Source organism: Phalangium opilio, unplaced genomic scaffold (assembly GCF_054372755.1).
Source record: "Phalangium opilio isolate 3A_F unplaced genomic scaffold, DU_Popi_V2 ptg000025l_1, whole genome shotgun sequence".
NCBI lineage: Eukaryota > Metazoa > Arthropoda > Arachnida > Opiliones > Phalangiidae > Phalangium > Phalangium opilio.
The window spans coordinates 837,259-855,273 of NW_028324156.1; the positions used below are offsets into that span (position 1 = coordinate 837,259).

The 18,015-nt window shown below is 37.2% G+C and overlaps 2 protein-coding genes and 1 long non-coding RNA gene across 5 annotated transcripts in view; 2 read left to right on the forward strand and 1 right to left on the reverse strand.

Moving 5' to 3' along the window:
- Positions 1–4,771, reverse strand: part of LOC149691615 (lysosomal alpha-glucosidase-like) — a 92,108-nt gene extending 87,337 nt beyond the window's left edge. For both annotated transcript variants that reach the window (XM_089868952.1, XM_089868953.1), the window contains exon 1: positions 4,640–4,771. The gene's annotated coding sequence lies outside the window, so the exon portion shown is untranslated. The remainder of the gene's footprint in view (positions 1–4,639) is intronic.
- Positions 1–18,015, forward strand: part of LOC149691602 (uncharacterized) — a 212,086-nt gene that overhangs the window by 150,925 nt on the left and 43,146 nt on the right. The gene's annotated exons all lie outside the window — the stretch shown is intronic.
- The window catches only part of LOC149691616 (inactive tyrosine-protein kinase transmembrane receptor ROR1-like), a 107,196-nt gene that overhangs the window by 70,063 nt on the left and 19,118 nt on the right, over positions 1–18,015 (forward strand). The window contains exon 3 of the mRNA XM_089868950.1: positions 8,781–8,941. Within this exon, the coding sequence (XP_089725076.1) occupies positions 8,781–8,941 (161 nt within the window). The remainder of the gene's footprint in view (positions 1–8,780; positions 8,942–18,015) is intronic.

Genomic DNA, 18,015 nt, shown 5'->3' on the forward strand with positions numbered 1-18,015 from the left:
AAAAATAATTTCTTTAGAATTGCAAAGTTCATGTATGTCAGTAAAGTAAAGTTAAGCTTAAAGACAGTTAAAAAGTTATGGAGAAAAGTCAGCGTAGCGTTCGTTTAAATCTTTACCCTCGGTTGAACTGGCGATTCTCTTCTCTCCTTACTCGAGGTTTTTTTTTTCGTTTTCTATTCTTTTTTGTTTCCTTAAAAGGATTCAAGTCTAAGAAGGAAGGGATTCAAGGAAAGGAGAGAGATCTTGAAGAATCTGACTTTTATTCAAAACTAGCTCTCATGCAGAGAGAGTGAGTGAGAGAGAGAGAGAAGATTCGGGGAGAATATTCTACGCCATTCTCTTAACTTTTTCCAAGAAGGAATAGTTCTTTTACAAGTCAATGTACGCTGCATTAGATAATCGGAATCGGCACGCTCCTTAGAATGAGGAGGTTTCCTTTTTTTATACCCTAAAATTTTAAAAAGAATTTTTCTTTTTTTTTTCATTTAGAAAAATTCCTAGACCCCAGGCTTTAAGCGTATTCCGAAATAGAGGATATACAATAGAGGAGTAGTAGACAGTTGTTGTATTCAGTTCTCGTTATTTATTTTTTTTTCGAAGCTACTTCCGGCATTCGGTTTCTTGGTAGGTAGACACGTGGTTACCTAAATTGTCTATATATCATACACACTGTAAGCCTCCATAAAGGATATACAGTAAAGCAGACGACATTTTTCAATCATGTCACTAGTCAGTCCATGGGGGGGGGCGGGAATCGGAAATGAAAAGTAAAAGTTTGGCAAGATATTCCCTGCTTGGTAAAGGCTAAAGTGTCTACTCCTCTACCTTATATCCTCTATGTTTCCATTTCTACCGCTCTGGAGCGCCTTGGAAAAAGTCGCATATTTAGATCAATTTGCCCCGCCGCTCGAAATTACCTTGAAGCAACTCCGATTATTTCGTTTCCAGAGTGTCGCTCCATGTTGGATTTTATGACGTAATTATAATAGAACGAATCGTGAATAATCTCACAGAGGATCTTATGACACAGTTTCGATTTACCTTTACAGTATCAATGATATTAATTTTCAATTGAAGAATTATTTGAAGAAATTTTGGTCAATTTGATCATTTTGAACAAAATGGAACAAACTTCTTGCAATGGAAACTTTGTTCCATATCGTTCAGAAATAATCAAACCTACCAAATTTTCTTCGAACACTGAAAATATTCAGCATTCGACACCGGAACCAGTGCTCGATAACAATCAAACTGTTTCAGCTTTAAAACTTAAACGTTTCTTAGGATAGCTGTAGTTAGGCTCGCGCCAAAACCAAATTCACTAATATAACGTAACATTTTCCAGAACATATTTTTTAAATAATGCGCGAGCCTTAAACAACTTTAATAAAGGCAACTGCCGAATCACATTTAGTATTTAATATCGTAGTTAATTAGAAAATTAAAATTTCGGTACCTTGGATAGCCTCAAACCATTCTTCATAAGGTACTGCGCATGTACAGACGCCGCCATATTTTTCTTCTCTCCTTAAAGCGGGGAATACAAAATCCCTAAGTCGAATAAGATTAAGTTTGCACGAGGCCCTGGGAACAATTATTTAAATTTCTCGTACACTAACCCAGCCCAGTCAGCCATGTTGAGTTTTTGGTAAGAAAGAGGCAAGGAAGCCTCCTTGAAAATTTCGGAATAATTTTTAAAATTAAAAGGGACAGACTTGTCAGACTGTCTGGGACACTCGGGACCACTATACGCTTGAGGTCCTTTCTCTCTCTTTTTGGGGTGTATATATATATGTATATATAGCAGAGAAAAAAGCCAATACGCTTGAAAAGATTTTGATGACTCCATTTTTCTCGGTTTTAAGTTTTTTTTTATCCTCTCCTGTCCTGTCCTGTCCTTTTTTTAAGAAAGGGGGCTTAGATGTAAGGAAAGATGTGTTAGCTAAGAAAAGTGTAAAGCTAAGCGATTTTTATCCTGGAAATTGTTGGATTCTCTCTCACATAAAGAGAAATTCAGAAAAACGGTTTTTTCTATTTTTACTGTAGGAATTTTAACAATTTGCTAAGTAAGGTCATATGGGGTCATGGTTTATTAAGGTAGTGGTGGTGGTGATTTACAAGTACCTATACATAGTCGTGGACAGGGCCGGAAATAAGCACAGGATACTGGACATGGTCCAATAAAATTTTAAAATGTTCCATAATTTTTTTTTAAAAAAACTAAAGGCGGTCACTGGAAATTTTGAGCAAAAAATTTTCCAAAGTTTTGATAGCTTAACTCTTAGCACTTTTGAGTGGACAATGTCCTATAAATTTTAGAATCAAGGGGGGGGGGGGAAATCACTGGAGATTTGTCCTTTAAGAACTATTTCTTCTTTCCGGCCCTGGTCTAAAATTCTAAAATAACTGCAAAGGAGGCGCTACTAGTAATAGCTCTTTCAAAGGCATCCATACTCCTAGCTTAACTTTGTGTCGTCTGCTCTAACCTCTATTTTAAGCCTTTGCATCGGCATCGACAAGAAAATCCCATAGATTATTATTCAATGAATTATATTTAAATAATTAAATTAGTGTTTGGACGCAATAACGCCAGAAAAAAAAACGAAGTTTCCTAATTAGCCCACAGGCAAATTTTCCTTCCCAAACTACAGTAACTGAAACCCCTATGATAAAAAATGCCTCATCAATCAACGAAATTTGATTTATTAGCACGTGGTATATATTTTTTTTCCTTTCAGTACCTCGGGCGCACGCGCAATGCCAATTAAAAAAAAAACACGAGCAAGAGTTTGTCCATGATAAAGAACCGAATACAGTTAAAACCCCCAAATACGGTTGTTCATTATGCAGTATTTACGTTACATCACAAGTAGGCTTAACAGCATGAACCATGGGCAATGCTTTGTCCACGATACAGAACCGAATACAGTTATAATTAGGCTTAACTGCATGGACAAACAATGAAAATTAGAAAATATTCAGGGACCCGCCTCTAGAAAATGATTAATATTCACGAATTTAAAAGAAGTATAGGAATATAAAAAACCTTTCAACTAAGGAAGTGGTTATAAAAATATTTTAAACCTATAGTTTCCTAAATATACCGGAAGAAATTAACTCAATTAATTCAAAACCCTTTTCTTCCTCTGGACGGGGTGTCAATCAAAATTTAACCCTTAATTTCAGGGTCCTATTCTTTAGCATACAGTCAATGAAGTTCATAAAATGAAGTAAAACTCAATTCTCCTTCGCATTTATAGTTTGGGCAAGGGTAGGATTGGGTTGGGTTAGCTCGAGGGCGAGGGCTCGGGTTAGCTCGAGGGCGAGGGCTCGGGCAAGGATTATTTAAAATGTCTAAGGATAAAGCGCACACACAGATCTCTATAGTAAGGGAATGTTCTCTAGTTGTTCCGAAATTTTAACCCATCCCCCTCTTCTCCACCTACTGTTTTGGTGCGTCAAACGGAAAAGAAAAACCGATATGGCGCCACCTATCTTATTATCGCGAAAGCATAGACGAAAGAGAGACAGTTTTCGAAAGCTCTATAGTTCTATTTCGAATTGTTAACGGTCGTTAAGAACATTTAGTTCCAGATTCAAGAATGAGGTTAGTTCCTAAAATTCACAATTTAATTTTAATAATAGATTAAAGCAAACATTCAGTTCAAGAAAATATGAGGCGAGGTTACACTAATTTAGTTTAATAGGAAAGGCCAAGGTCTTGTTTGAGTACATCGGCTAGAGCAGACGAGAGAGACAAAACTTTCAAGAATCCGGTCACGTGTTGACGCTTCAAAATATTGGCTTTCCGGTTTGCCGATTGTGCCCGCTAGGTACCGTTTGGAACATCTACCTTCGATATTTCTTTCTCTGCGTTTTATCCTTAGACATTTTAAATAATCCTTGGCTCGGGTGAGCTCGAGGGCGAGGGCTCGGGTGAGCTCGAGGGCGAGGGCTCGGGTGAGCTCGAGGGCGAGGGCTCGGGTTAGCTCGAGGGCGAGGGCTCGGGTTAGCTCGAGGGCGAGGGCTTGGGTTAGCTCGAGGGCGAGGGCTTGGGTTAGGTTTAAAACAAGGTTTCGTTATGTTAGGTTCACTGTTGGACGGGTTGTCATCTTCTAACCAAATTCAATCCACTTAAACATAGGCTTTACTTTAAATCACACACTTTCAAGTAAACCTGACGTCCGTGAACTTGAGTTAACTTGACAGGCCTTGAAAATACTATGCTAATTATCAGCCCCGAAATGGGCGTGTGTATGGGAACTGCACGGAGGAGAACCGATAACGAGATACAGGCGTATGTATAGTTAGTAGTCAACCCAGTGGGGAGGCCCGGAACGGACCCAGAATTACAAGGCGACAATGTTTCGCTAATTAAAAGCATTATCGAACGCGGCTGTATATAGAGAAACATACGAGGTAGGGGATGGTGGAAAACCATGGTATACAATAGCCCGTTTGGGCATGAAAACTACGTTGGGTAATAATATTGTACCAGGGGTTGGTATTGTATAATTATACAAATATTTGATAGCAATGGCTTTGCTTGGCTTTCGTAATGGTATGTTAAGGGAACAAGAGATTTTAATGGTGTGTTAAGGGTTTGAAATTAACTAGAAGGAGAAAAAATTAAGCTTACCGATAGGAAGGAACTCGAATTTGTCAACTCATTTCCATGGTCTTGAATTTCAACGTCAAGTACTTAGTTCAAGTCCAAAGAGGAAGTTGAAGAATTACTCCAGTGTTCAAAATCAAACCGACAAATGATTAACAACCTGCAAAAGAAAGAATAAATTCGTGTTATAGATTATTAGATCAAAATTAGGCTTAACAATTTTAGGCCTAATGAATTTTAACTCTCATATTTTTCAATTAGCTCCTCCTACTTTATGTATTTACCTATTAAAAGCTGGCACGTAATATTTGAACGCAAGAAAAAAATACCTTCTTTCGAAACACGTGATATTTGACCCCAAGAATAAATGACCTCACGTATTTAAACCTTATTTTATCAATTTAACGTGAAATGAAGTCGTAAAAATAAATAGAAAATCGTGAAATGATTTCTTTTACCCTAAAAGCCACTACCACCAAAAAACAAAAGTAAATAGGTTTTTTTCTTTTGCAATTTTCTTCTCCCAAAAGTAAAGAGAGTTGGGAGAAACTTTATCAGATGAGGTCATCACAGGAACGCGCGCTGTCTATGGATGGCGAACAAAATAAACAATACAATTTTGAGGAAGCAATTTAGGCCTTGGTTCTTAGTTTTATCACGATTTAAACAAAAGAAAAGAAAATTGAAAAACAACAACACAACATCGACTGATGGGGGGGGGGCCCTTAAACAAGAAGCTGATATCTTTTAAAACCACTTACAGCTACAGTAAGTTGTTTGAGTTTAGTTAGGCTTAAGCTAATCCCAGACTGAGATAACAACAAAAGTTTTAAAAATAGGCTTAACGTAAGAATGTTAATTCTTTTAGGCTTAATTGTTTCTACTGGAGATTGAATGGGGGTTACATTACAGATAAGAAGTATAAATCTTCTGTTTGGTTTAAATTACTAAGCCTAATCTTAATTTCTTTAAAAAAGAAAATAACAATGAAAAAAAGCCACTTTTTAAAAAAAAATAATAAAAACACCCCTGAAATAAATCATATGAAAACCAAGGAAGGAAAGAAATTTTTTTCCCTTTTGATATTAAAGGCCCAACAATAAGCCTTGTCTACTCAACACAAAAAAAAAAGAAATAAAATCGTTATTTTTTTCTTGAAAATTTCTTTTTTTCGTATGGCGCGAAGTATATACATCATTTGAGCAAAAAAAGCTACGGATCCCCAGTTGCCCGTTCACTTCCGTTACTTTCGCCGGTTGTTTTCTTGGCGAATTTTATTGGTAAAGTCTCCACCAAACATCATCTTTCATAAGATATCGTTATTACTTTTTAAAACGAATCTATTGGGTTTGATGTCCGTGTCTGTCTGTAAGGTGCCCAAGATGGTACCAAAAAAAAGACATGCCTAGCGACATTCTGTTTCTGTAACAAAAATCATTTTCTGTTACCTCCATACCGTTATCGAGGGGTTGGTCACTCATTGCGTTAGTGCTCTGCTCTAACAGGGTTGCCGGTAATATGTTATTAGACTAAAGCATTTCATACATTCATTTTTGGAACTGAATGATATTTCTACACGCTTTCGTGTTACCTTTACAGTATGAATGAACGTGCATGTTTTACTTTTGATTCATACTTGGTTTTACTTTCAATCATACCGGTTTCGTATCTCACGAACCAGTATGATCATGTTCAGTACACGCTACCTGATCGGTAGCAGGTAGCAAATCTCGCTCCCGCAGATAACATTTCTTAGCCCTTCTACGGGTCACTGCGGGTGCGAGGCGTAATACCGTACTTATATTAATAATTTCATAGCTTTAAGAATTAAAGGTTTCTTAGAGAGCTGAAGTTAGGCTTAAGCTAAAATACAATTCACTAATATAACGTAACACTTTGTAAAACATGTTTTTTTAATAATTAGCGAGCCTTAAACAAATTTAATAAGGGCAACTGCCGAATCACATTTAAAATTGAAGATCGTATAGTTAATTAGAAAATTAATATTTTGGTACATTCGTTGGTACTAAACCACAGACGCCGCCATTCCATATTCTTTCCTTATAGAGGGGAATAAAATATCCCTAAGTCGAATAAGCAGATTAAGTTAGTGCGAGACCCAGGGAACAATTATTTAAATTTGAATTGCTCCGAGTCTTGAAAAGACTGGCAACACTTGTACGCACACTATCGTGAAGGTAAATGGTATACACTTACATAGTGATTAACCCCTCGGGCTGCTACAGAAAACTTTTGAATTCTTATCTTATTGAATTTGGGGACAAAAAAAATTCTCAGAGGAAATAAAAAAAAATTGAGAAACCGAGATAGGGGTGGTGGAAGTGAGAAAAGCAGCCATACAGTGTGATTGGCGGGATTTTTTCGCTTACACGATAGCTTCAAGCGGTTTCAAGCCGCTAGCTCCAAGCGCTTAGTAAACCATAACGTTACCAGAAGTAAGATGAGACTAGAAGTACTGAGCTAACCAAATTCTTCACTCGGCGAAAGTGAATATTCTTGATAACACAAGAACGGTTGGCCCTCTGGTGGCGGTTTCAGAATTTCCCCTCCAAAACGTGAGACGCTCTCGGTGGTAGACGGCCGAACTAGATTCAAGCACCCGCGTCCTTGTTCCGCGGCTTTAGGTTGAGGGGAAGGGGGGTAGGAAATGTTTTTGGAACTCAACCAATTTTTTTTTAGGCGCGATGGAAGCGGCATAAAATCCTCAAATTTGTTCACTAGTGCCATGATCTACTATCTATCAATGCTAGAGCCCTTCACTTCTAGTCTCATCTTACTTCTGACGTTACGTATATAGGAGAAGCCATACCAAACCGTACCATATTGGCCCGGGGTAAAGATACAAATCTATCCATCTAAGAAGACTTGGAAAAGATGGAAGGAAAGAAAATAAAATCAGAGATCCGATACTTATATACCTTCTTGTGGGGCTCGATAAAGCGATATTATAATATTCAAAGGCAGCTAGAATATATACACATTCTATTCCCACACACCCCTTTCGCCTCCGGGGGGGGGGAGCGCATACGTAATCAGATCTTTCAGTCAGTTAAGAAAGAAATGGTTTTTATTTCTTTATGGTTATTTTTTTTTTGAAGATCAATTTCGATATACAGGGTGTTTCTTATAAGTCTGCCATAAATTAAAGAGGTGTGTACTGTTCTATGTTTCAAACTGAATGGAGTGTGTCTTGGATCATGGGGTCTACATGTGTTATTAATATTTCCCCTTGTTTTTGGGGCTAATCAATGTTTGGAAGCCCATATCTCCATTAACTAAATATTGTAGATCCCACTTCTTCTTTAACATGATCTTTCCATTCAGTTTGACCCTAAGCAAGTGATATCTAGTTTATTAGAGAGAAGGTTTAAATTATCCAGTCCAAACGTAGGTCCGGAGTTAATCCCCGCCGCCTCTAAATTACAAGCAGCATCTCATTGGTTCTTGAAAACTCACATCAGCGCGACGCGAATGACGAAAATTACTTGCATTTTCCGACTGAGGAGAGGCACATGCACTGTCTCTTAACTTGATATCCAACAAACTTATCTAAGGATGCGTGGAGGAGATATTATTGAGATAATATCAAATAAGAAAAAAAATATTTGAATTTACAGGGGTCGTACTTAAAGAACGCTAGTAGAGAATACGCTCTAAGCCTTTGTTTAAGCATCTTATTTTTAAAATATGTAGGATGTCTGTATTTATTTATTTTGTATTTATGTCACGTGATCTGTCGCGAGGCACAGCACAGCACGCGCTTTTAAAAGTATTAAAAAAATTTCACAATGAGATTGCATTTGATCTGATGTTAAAGTAAATTAGTTCGTATCATTCGCTTCATTACACTCTCAGACCGAAAAACAAAAAGCAAATTAGCAAAAATAACTTATCCGTTCTGCCAGTTTCTGCCTTTCTCCCACACGTAAAAGCCATTCATTAAAAAAGCGTTAAAAGTCATTAATTGTACGAGAAAGGGGGGGGGGAGGAGGACACTTTTCTGTTTGGTTTTCCGGTGGTGGTTTGGAAACCACTAATCTTAATTAATATCTATTAATTAAAGACATCTCTCGCAGCTAACACTAAACCCTAATGAGAATTTACACTTTCATCCATGAATGATGACGTTTCTTTTCCCCTATAGATTGTCTGGCCAATCAGGGAAGGGCGTTTCATCATCAGGGACCCTGACGTCATCGCCTCCTAAATCGACATCGGCTCCCCAAGAAGAACCGGATGAATTTTTGTCATCATCTGAATTTGATCTTTCTACTTCCGCCCCGACACTTGTCACCGATGATACAGGTAAAAAAAGTGTTCCAATTATTATTTTTGGAGCTCCCAAAAAACAGGGCACCCTCAGGGGAAATGATTTTGAAAACAATACCTGTCATTACGAACAGAAGTTTATAATATGACGTACCAAGCTTACTGTTGAAGTGTTCTCCTTTTAATTAGGCTTAGCAATTAGCGGTTACGTTAAATTTTAGAGTAATTATAAACCTATCGCGCTGAACTGGCGGGAAAACTCCACGTGCTAACAACATCTGTTATTGATAGTTTTCTTTTTAATTTCTCAACGTGCTTTTAACTTTTTTCGCTAATAAGTCAAAACTTTAACCGATTCTGAAGCAATGCGTGTACAAGGGGGAAGAATACAGTATAAATAATATAATCTAGGCCTTTGACAGTATTATTTCTAATTCAGTAGACGAAAACTAGTTTTAAAATAAAAATCTCGTGAAAATTAAAAAGAAAGCAAAACATCTCATTAGCGAAATCGGAGAAAAATACCACGAATTTCAGGAATGAGTTTCCCATTTTGGGAAAAGGGAATTTTGTCTAATTGAAAATGATTACGATAATAGATTTATTTTCTTTCTAATGAGGAGATTTTTGGAATTTCGAAAAATAATTACGAATGGCTTAAAAATGCCTTGTAAATTTTGTGTTATTATTTAAGGTGGATCAGTGATAGATTGTTTAAACACGACCTATTCGTCGCTAATTACTTTATAGAATCATTAAGAAGGGATTATTATAATTAGGAGAATGTCATTACAATAAATCAAAAACTAAACGGTGTAAAGTCACGAAATCTCGGACAAATTCCACGTTCGCACTACAGCGCCTGCAAGTTGGCTTCTCCCTGAACACGGGTTTGTAGCAGTTGGAACACTTCTACAGGGGGCTATCAACCATAACTCTCTTTCTCTCTCGTCTAAATAGACTTTATTTTCCCATCCAAACAAAGCGTAAAATACTAAGCCTTGGTCACGAAATCCCTAAGTATGCATATTTTTGAATATGGTACGTAAACAAACACAAAGATCACCCTAAAATGGTTTTTCTAAAGACGTAAAAAAGCACAGCATAAACATAAACCAAACTGAAAAAAAAAAACTCTTGGTGGGTGTACAGGGTGTTTTTGAAATGGATGTTCTTTGGTCGATATTGAGTCGAAAATGATCAAGGTTGCCACGGAATTTTCAGAACCAAATTCCCTGACTTTTCCAGGTTTTCCCTGACCTTTTTCTGAGATTTTCCCTGACCTTATTAGGCCGAAAGTGTAAAAGTTTATAGCACGTTTTAAGTGCTTATAATTAAATAAACTCTACATTAAGATTTCCAATGTATTTGTTGCACCAAAATGAATAAGAAACATTTTAACTATAAATAACAGTAAGAGATTTTTTTAAGGCGTTTACTTTATAAAAACAATTCTAGACATTTTTAAGGATTGCTCTAGAGTTTTCTGTGTTAAGAGAGGATGAGGAGAAACTTTCATTACTCTTTCAATAAAGACTGATCTCCAGAAATTTTACCCACTAAAATCAAATTCCCTGACTTTTCTGAATTTTTTTAAAATTCCCTAACTTTTCCCTGACCTTTTTAGCCCATTTTTAAATTCACTGACTTTTCCAGGTTTTCTCTGACCCGTGGCAACCTTGAATTGATCTATGACATTCTGCCCTAAGGACCACCGTTTTCAAGTTATGATTGGAGGATGACCCATTTAAATTTAATTACGAAACTGACCACGCAATGCCAATTTAATTAGGGGGTCATCCGTAAAATACTCCAATCTTAACTTGAAAATTGTGGTTCTTAGGGCAAAATGTCACCGAACATATTCGACTCGAAATCGTCCTAAGAACACCCTCCTTAATTTCTGATAGTGCATTCAGAAACACCCTGTACAATACCAGACAAGCAAACAACGTCAAGAAACATCAAGTTTTCGACGAAAAAGCAGTTTCTCCTGGTTACCAAGGTTACCAGGAGGACTTTTGAGAATGGGAGGGGGGATGAGGAGTTAAATCTACCAAAACTACCGACATAAGAGTGGTTGCATGGTCGCTATAGGATTCCGGGAAAGTACTGACTCTGAGAGTCCCAATCTCGATTTTCTGATCTCCCATGGTTACAGAAAGGTATGTATCTTTACGGAAGAGTCCATAAAGATATTTCCTTCAATATTTGTACATGTACCTGTAACTATCAGTTTCCACGTGGTCACGAGCGCGGTTTAAAATTGCGCCTTTTCTCATAAAAAAATCGCGCCTTTTTCTCAAATAAAAATTGCGCCTTTTTCTCAAATAAAAATTGCGCCTTTTCTCATCTAAAATTCGCGCCTTTTCTCATTTAAAAATTGGCGCCTTTTCTCATTTAAAAATCGCGCCTTTTCTTATCTAAAATTCGCGCCTTTTCTCATCTAAATTTCGCGCCTTTTCTCATCTAAATTTCGCGCCTTTTCTCATCTAAAATTGAAAAAAAAAAAAAAAAAATCAAATTAAGCCTAACGAACTACGTTTTTGGCTATATCCCACAGCCACCCATGAGATTCACAGTACCTTTTTCCTTTCTTATATCTTTCGCTTGACATTTATCAATCTTTACGATCTAATTAAAAGTAAATATCCGTTGCAAGTTAGTGAGAAATAGATATCGTAAATAAGCAAGGAAAGTCATTTATTTCGATGGAATTACGTGCGATCAAGAAAATCTTTTAAGGATTTTTTTAACCTTTGAACTCTACTTTACTCTTTCTTCAATCGATTAAGCTAAGATTTTTTTTTGGTACGGAGGAAGGTTCTCAAAATTCTTAGTATCATTTCCCTGGCGAGATTTACAGCTCCCTTAAGTTAATATAAAAAATACACCGGAGCTTGAAAGTAAAGAAGAAAAAAAATCTACCTTTTTCCTAATTTTTATCTCTAGCCAGCATTCCTCCTCAATCATGTTATATAAAAAAAATCACGTGGTGTAGCTTTGCTTTCTTTCTCGCTCGTTATCTGCCTTGAACTTGTACAACATTAACCTTAACCATGTTTAGTAAATTTGCACTATCACTTGAAACTTCTTTGAAAGTTGGAAAAAGATTCTAAAGCCCTTGCACGTTCGCCAAGGCTTAAAAGTTTAAACTCGCCTGTTTTAAAATTCAAGATTGCTAAGTGCTTAGGCGATTCTACAGTCCCCGAACGCGACAATTAGAAAGTTTTAAGCCTATTTTGATACTGTGTAGACTCGTTAGGCCTCGTTTAATCCAATTCCCAGTCAACGTTAAGCCTATTTTAATCGTAGCCAATCTTTAGGCCTACTATAATTTTAGTCAATCTTTAGGCCTATTTTAATCGTAGCCAATCTTTAGGCCTACTATAATCTTAGTCAATCTTTAGGCCTACTATAATCGTAGCCAATCTTTAGGCCTACTATAATCGTAGCCAATCTTTAGGCCTATTTTAATCTTAGTCAATCTTTAGGCCTATTTTAATCGTAGCCAATCTTTAGGCCTACTATAATCTTAGTCAATCTTTAGGCCTATTTTAATCGTAGCCAATCTTTAGGCCTATTTTAATCTTAGTCAATCTTTAGGCCTACTATAATCTTAGTCAATCTTTAGGCCTACTATAATCTTAGTCAATCTTTAGGCCTACTATAATCGTAGCCAATCTTTAGGCCTATTTTAATCTTAGTCAATCTTTAGGCCTACTATAATCTTAGTCAATCTTTAGGCCTACTATAATCTTAGTCAATCTTTAGGCCTATTATAATCGTAGCAAACTTTGGGCCTATTGTAATCGTAGCCAATATTTAGACCTATTATAATCGTAGCCAATATTTAGACCTATTATAATCGTAGCCAATATTTAGACCTATTATAATCGTAGCCAATATTTAGACCTATTATAATCGTAGCCAATATTTAGACCTATTATAATCGTAGCCAATATTTAGACCTATTATAATCGTAGCCAATATTTAGACCTATTATAATCGTAGCCAATCTTTAGACCTATTATAATCGTAGCCAATCTTTAGACCTATTATAATCGTAGCCAATCTTTAGACCTATTATAATCGTAGCCAATCTTTAGACCTATTATAATCGTAGCCAATCTTTAGACCTATTATAATCGTAGCAAACTTTAGGCCTATTTTAATCGTAGCAAACTTTAGGCCTATTATAATAGTGGCCCACTTTAGGCCTATTATAATCGTGGCCCACTTTAGGCCTATTATAATCGTGGCCCACTTTAGGCCTATTATAATCGTGGCCCACTTTAGGCCTATTATAATCGTGGCCCACTTTAGGCCTATTATAATCGTAGCCCACTTTAGGCCTATTATAATCGTAGCCCACTTTAGGCCTATTATAATCGTAGAAAACGTTAGGCCTATTATAATCGTAGAAAACTTTAGACCTATTATAATCGTAGAAAACTTTAGACCTATTATAATCGTAGAAAACTTTAGACCTATTATAATCGTAGCAAACGTTAGGCCTAGTTTAATCTTAACCGACATTAGGCCTTGTTTCACAAAACTATGCTGTTGTAATTTCTTCTTTAAACAAACAACCAGGGGAAGAAAAAAAAGTTAATTTTCCAACTTACTATAAACAGAAGCAAAACATAACAGAATTTCATAATAAAATAAATCCAATCGTTCCGTCGTAAATAGCTAACCCTAACTATGGATGATGGTACTTGTGTCCAAAGTGGTCAAGCAATTTTCCCCGGCTTCCCTTCTTTCCAATAATTTTGTTTACCGTGCAAACATTGTAACCCCAGGGCCAGTAAAATAAAAATGGATGGTACAAGCGTGGTACAAGTCGATCTACGCAAAGTCCGACCTGACTTCATACCTTACCAACCTGGAGTTCAAGGAGATATAGAGAAAGCAATGTACTATACTGTTACTGCAGTCAAGTCCCAAGAGGTACTGTTAACATGAGATCAGAACGTTATGAGCGGTAGTATACCAAAAGCAAATGCAAATAAAAGAAAGTGAGCTCAGACAGTAAGGCGTGTTTAAGAGACGTACTCCAAGTCTATTTCTCTTTAGCATCATTTTCAATAGACCTTTAAATTAATTCCAAAATAGAAGCAAATACCACAGGGGCGGGGAAGGTCACCTTCTTGGGTTATTTCCCTGGCGCCAAGAAGCGCCGCTAGAGGGCAGCTCAAGCCTACTAGTCTCCCTCCGCTTGTAGGGAACATGGGCTCCGTCTGGCGTTGCGTCTTGGTTGCGAGAAATTAATGGAATGGTCTATCCTTACTTCCCCATTCCCAGATATATCTATTTGCTATTGTTAATAGGTAATGGAGGATAAAAAACAGAAGGTACTACTAAACGCAAGAACACGGAACTCTCTCTCTCTCTCTGGCTTTTCTCTCACCTGAATCCCAACAAATGTACTTTCATTAGGACTTTATTGTTTTAGGGGAAGATTTAATATGCGGTGAGGTAGATACAATCACACCCTTCCCATTTTGCGAAAAATGTTCAATATAAAATAGTGAATACTGTTAATACTAGTTAAGCCTCGGTTAACTTTGGTGGTTCATTATCATCTCCCCATTCTTCATCTCTATTAACAAACGTTCCTAGAACGCTTTTCTTAATTCTCGTCTTCCGTGTATGGATTTTTCTTTTTTCTCTCCTCGTGGAACGTTTTTCCACGCGCTGTTATAATAATCGCGTATCGGATCTGTTGGGTGGATTTTTTGATAGCAACCACGCCTTAAACGTTAGATCTAATATAATAATACAATGGTGTGTATGTTATAATGAAGTAGGCCCAAGGGTGCGATCGACAGCTCGACATGCGACAAAACTAATTGAACCTATGGATATCAAAATGAAAATGTTTTTCTAATTAACATGTTCGATGGTCACGGGTTTGGTTTGGAGGGAGTTATTTGTATTTGTGCGCTGGCTAAGCCTAATGAATGAGATTTTGAATATTGTCAAGCTTACTTAGGGTTAGAGAGAATTAAGTCTACTTTTAGGGGTAGGAAGTATTTAGACCTATTTATAGGGGTAGGAAGTATTTAAACCTATTTATAGGGGTAGGAAGTATTTAAACCTATTTATAGGGGTAGGAAGTATTTAAACCTATTTATAGGGGTAGGAAGTATTTAAACCTATTTATAGGGGTAGGAAGTATTTAAACCTATTTATAGGGGTAGGAAGTATTTAAACCTATTTATAGGGGTAGGAAGTATTTAAACCTATTTATAGGGGTAGGAAGTATTTAAACCTATTTATAGGGGTAGGAAGTATTTAGACCTACTTTTAGGGGTTTGGAAGCATTCAAGCCTACTTTTAAGGGTTTGGAAGCATTCAAGCCTACTTTTAGGGGTTTGGAAGCATTCAAGCCTACTTTAAGGGGTTTGGAAGCATTCAAGCCTACTTTTAGGGGTTTGGAAGCATTCAAGCCTACTTTAAGGGGTTTGGAAGCATTCAAGCCTACTTTTAGGGGTTTGGAAGCATTCAAGCCTACTTTTAGGGGTTTGGAAGCATTCAAGCCTACTTTTAGGGGTTTGGAAGCATTCAAGCCTACTTTTAGGGGTTTGGAAGCATTCAAGCCTACTTTTAGGGGTTTGGAAGCATTTTGTTAGGAAGCATTCAGCCCTACATTTAGGGTTAGGAAGCATCCTGGTCTACTTTTTAGGGTTAGGAAGCATTCAAGCCTACTTTTTAGGCTTAGGATGCAATGAAGCATTCAGGCCTACCTTTAGAGTTCAAAGGTTAAATATATCTACAGAGAAAAACCTCGAAGCTTATCAGAGCATAATTACACCAAAAGTAAAACCTTCTTAAACAGATGCTTATGACCAGATTAGGCTTAGCTCCTTCTAGCATACAGCCATGATTCCAGCAGTCATTCAGTCAGTCCCATATAACCCAATTACCAAACAGCTAACCCATCCAATTTTCCACCAAAATAATCGGCCTAGTAATAGTAAAAGAAAGAAATAGACATGAACAGATGAACCGTAAAGCCTAAAAACGGATTGCTGATGACATATCCCAAGCTTTAACTCCCCCTGCTGCATCTCGTATAAACTTTAAGATCCCATCCATAGAAAACTAGCTAGCTGTTGGAACCAGATATATATATACGTTTTCCACGAAACTATTTCTTGATCCCCGAAATCTGGACCAGAGAGAGAGAGAGACTGGTACTAAAGACCCCGTTAATCCGAGCAACAAACGTCAAAAACCTTCACTTGAAAAACCTTTCTGCAGTCTACACTGTCACTGAGGGAAAAAAATACCTCTCTCTCCATGAGAAGGATAGGAAAAAGATTTAGCAAAGGCTTAACGTGATATTTGTACAGGAGTGGTGAGATTTTTCTTTTCTCCGCTGGAAAAAAAAACTCCTACCTCCCGTAGCAAAAAAAAAATCCAACGATTAGGAACGAAAAAGAAGTCTTCACTTGAGTTTAAACCAAGTGTTAAAGGCAGGGGATGTCTTGTTCTGGTAGTAGTTGAATTATATAAGGGTTAGCCTTTGCGGTGTGGTTTGAATTTAGAGTTACACAAGAAAAAATTGGCCATATTCCTTAGCTGGAAGTGGGGTACAAATCCTTACTGACACAAACCTCTTTCGAGACCAAAACCCCTATCTCATTTGATAAGTACCACAACCCCCATGGCTTAAGGATGGAGTAAAATACCTTTACAGTATATAGAAAACTCGATATGGTATGAACTACATTTATCATTTAACTTTACCAAGGTAATGAAGAGAAGGGCTAAGAAATACGTTTTAGATACTTATCTTCCCTGATATTCCTTTATTAACTATTTCTCCGCGAACATAGTTATCTTTAACGAAAAGAGGCAATAGCTTTTAAGATTTCTGAATGGAGATCTTTTGACAGAACCTATCGCTAACGAAATAGACCTAGGACTTTTAGCCTAATTTTAGACTTTCCTCTGCGCCTTTTTCTTTTTATTTGGTCTTTTAGGGAAAAAGCAATAATTAAGCCTTGGTCGTAAATTCTTCGAACATAATTTACAGAGAATAATATCACCTTAACTTGATAGCAGCTACGAAGGTAGAACCTTTTATACATTAAGCCTTATCCGTAGTACACACTTAAGTTGAAAAAAGGAAGTATTTTCATAACAAAACAAAATAAAATAAATAAATAGTGCATGGTCACATGATGAGAGAAATTTATTTACGAGGTAACAAAAGTCTGGGATTTAATATAAATATCGCGTGACATTAAACATCTTAAAGAAATAATGTTTTATCTTTAGGCATTTGTGTGTGTTAAGGTATTTATTTATTAATGTTTTATGTATGAAGTTTGTTTGAGCTCTTTGTTTTGTTGAAAAATTGGGTTATAGACTAAACGAGACTCGTGCCTCCAACGTGTAATAGGTCTAAGTGGAAACAAAGTGTACAGCAAACAACCTTTGGGGTTGCGGGGGTCGATGGAAAGCCACGGTCAAGAGGGTACAATTTAGACCCTTTTTTGTAATAGGGACTGGTATTAACGGGAAGTCCCAATTTTCAAGGGGTCGCGTACTTTCCTCTTCTAGATTACAGATGGTTCCCGAGTTTTTTAAGTCCTTTTCAAAGGTTGGGGGTAAAACAAACAGTGTCTATCGTTTGACCCCCTTCTTTTGACGGAGCATTGAGGGATATGTAAGCAACCAAGACGTTAAATAATAGACAATTTCGGTAATTACATACAGAGAAACCAGCACAAAGGGGTGAGGCCGCCATTAGGGTATTCTCCCTCGCGCCAACAGGCAACGCCAGACGGAGTCCAAGTTCACTACAAGCGGGAGGCAAGCCAACCCGCACTACCTAAAACGTTGCTTCTTGAAGAGATGAAGATGAGATACCCCAATGGAGGCTTCTCCCCTGTCTGTTGCTTTCTCTGTACGTTATTTCCGAAATGGTCTATACGGACCAAATTTGGTAATCTGGTAATTTTCAAGCTCTATAGAGAGCTTTCAGATGGGATAGTAGTACGTCACACCCTCTCCCAAGTCTTACCGGCACTGTTCTGGTAGCCATATTGGGTGCGGGTGGTCTCAGCTTCATTCCTGCTTTAAACCCACCACCA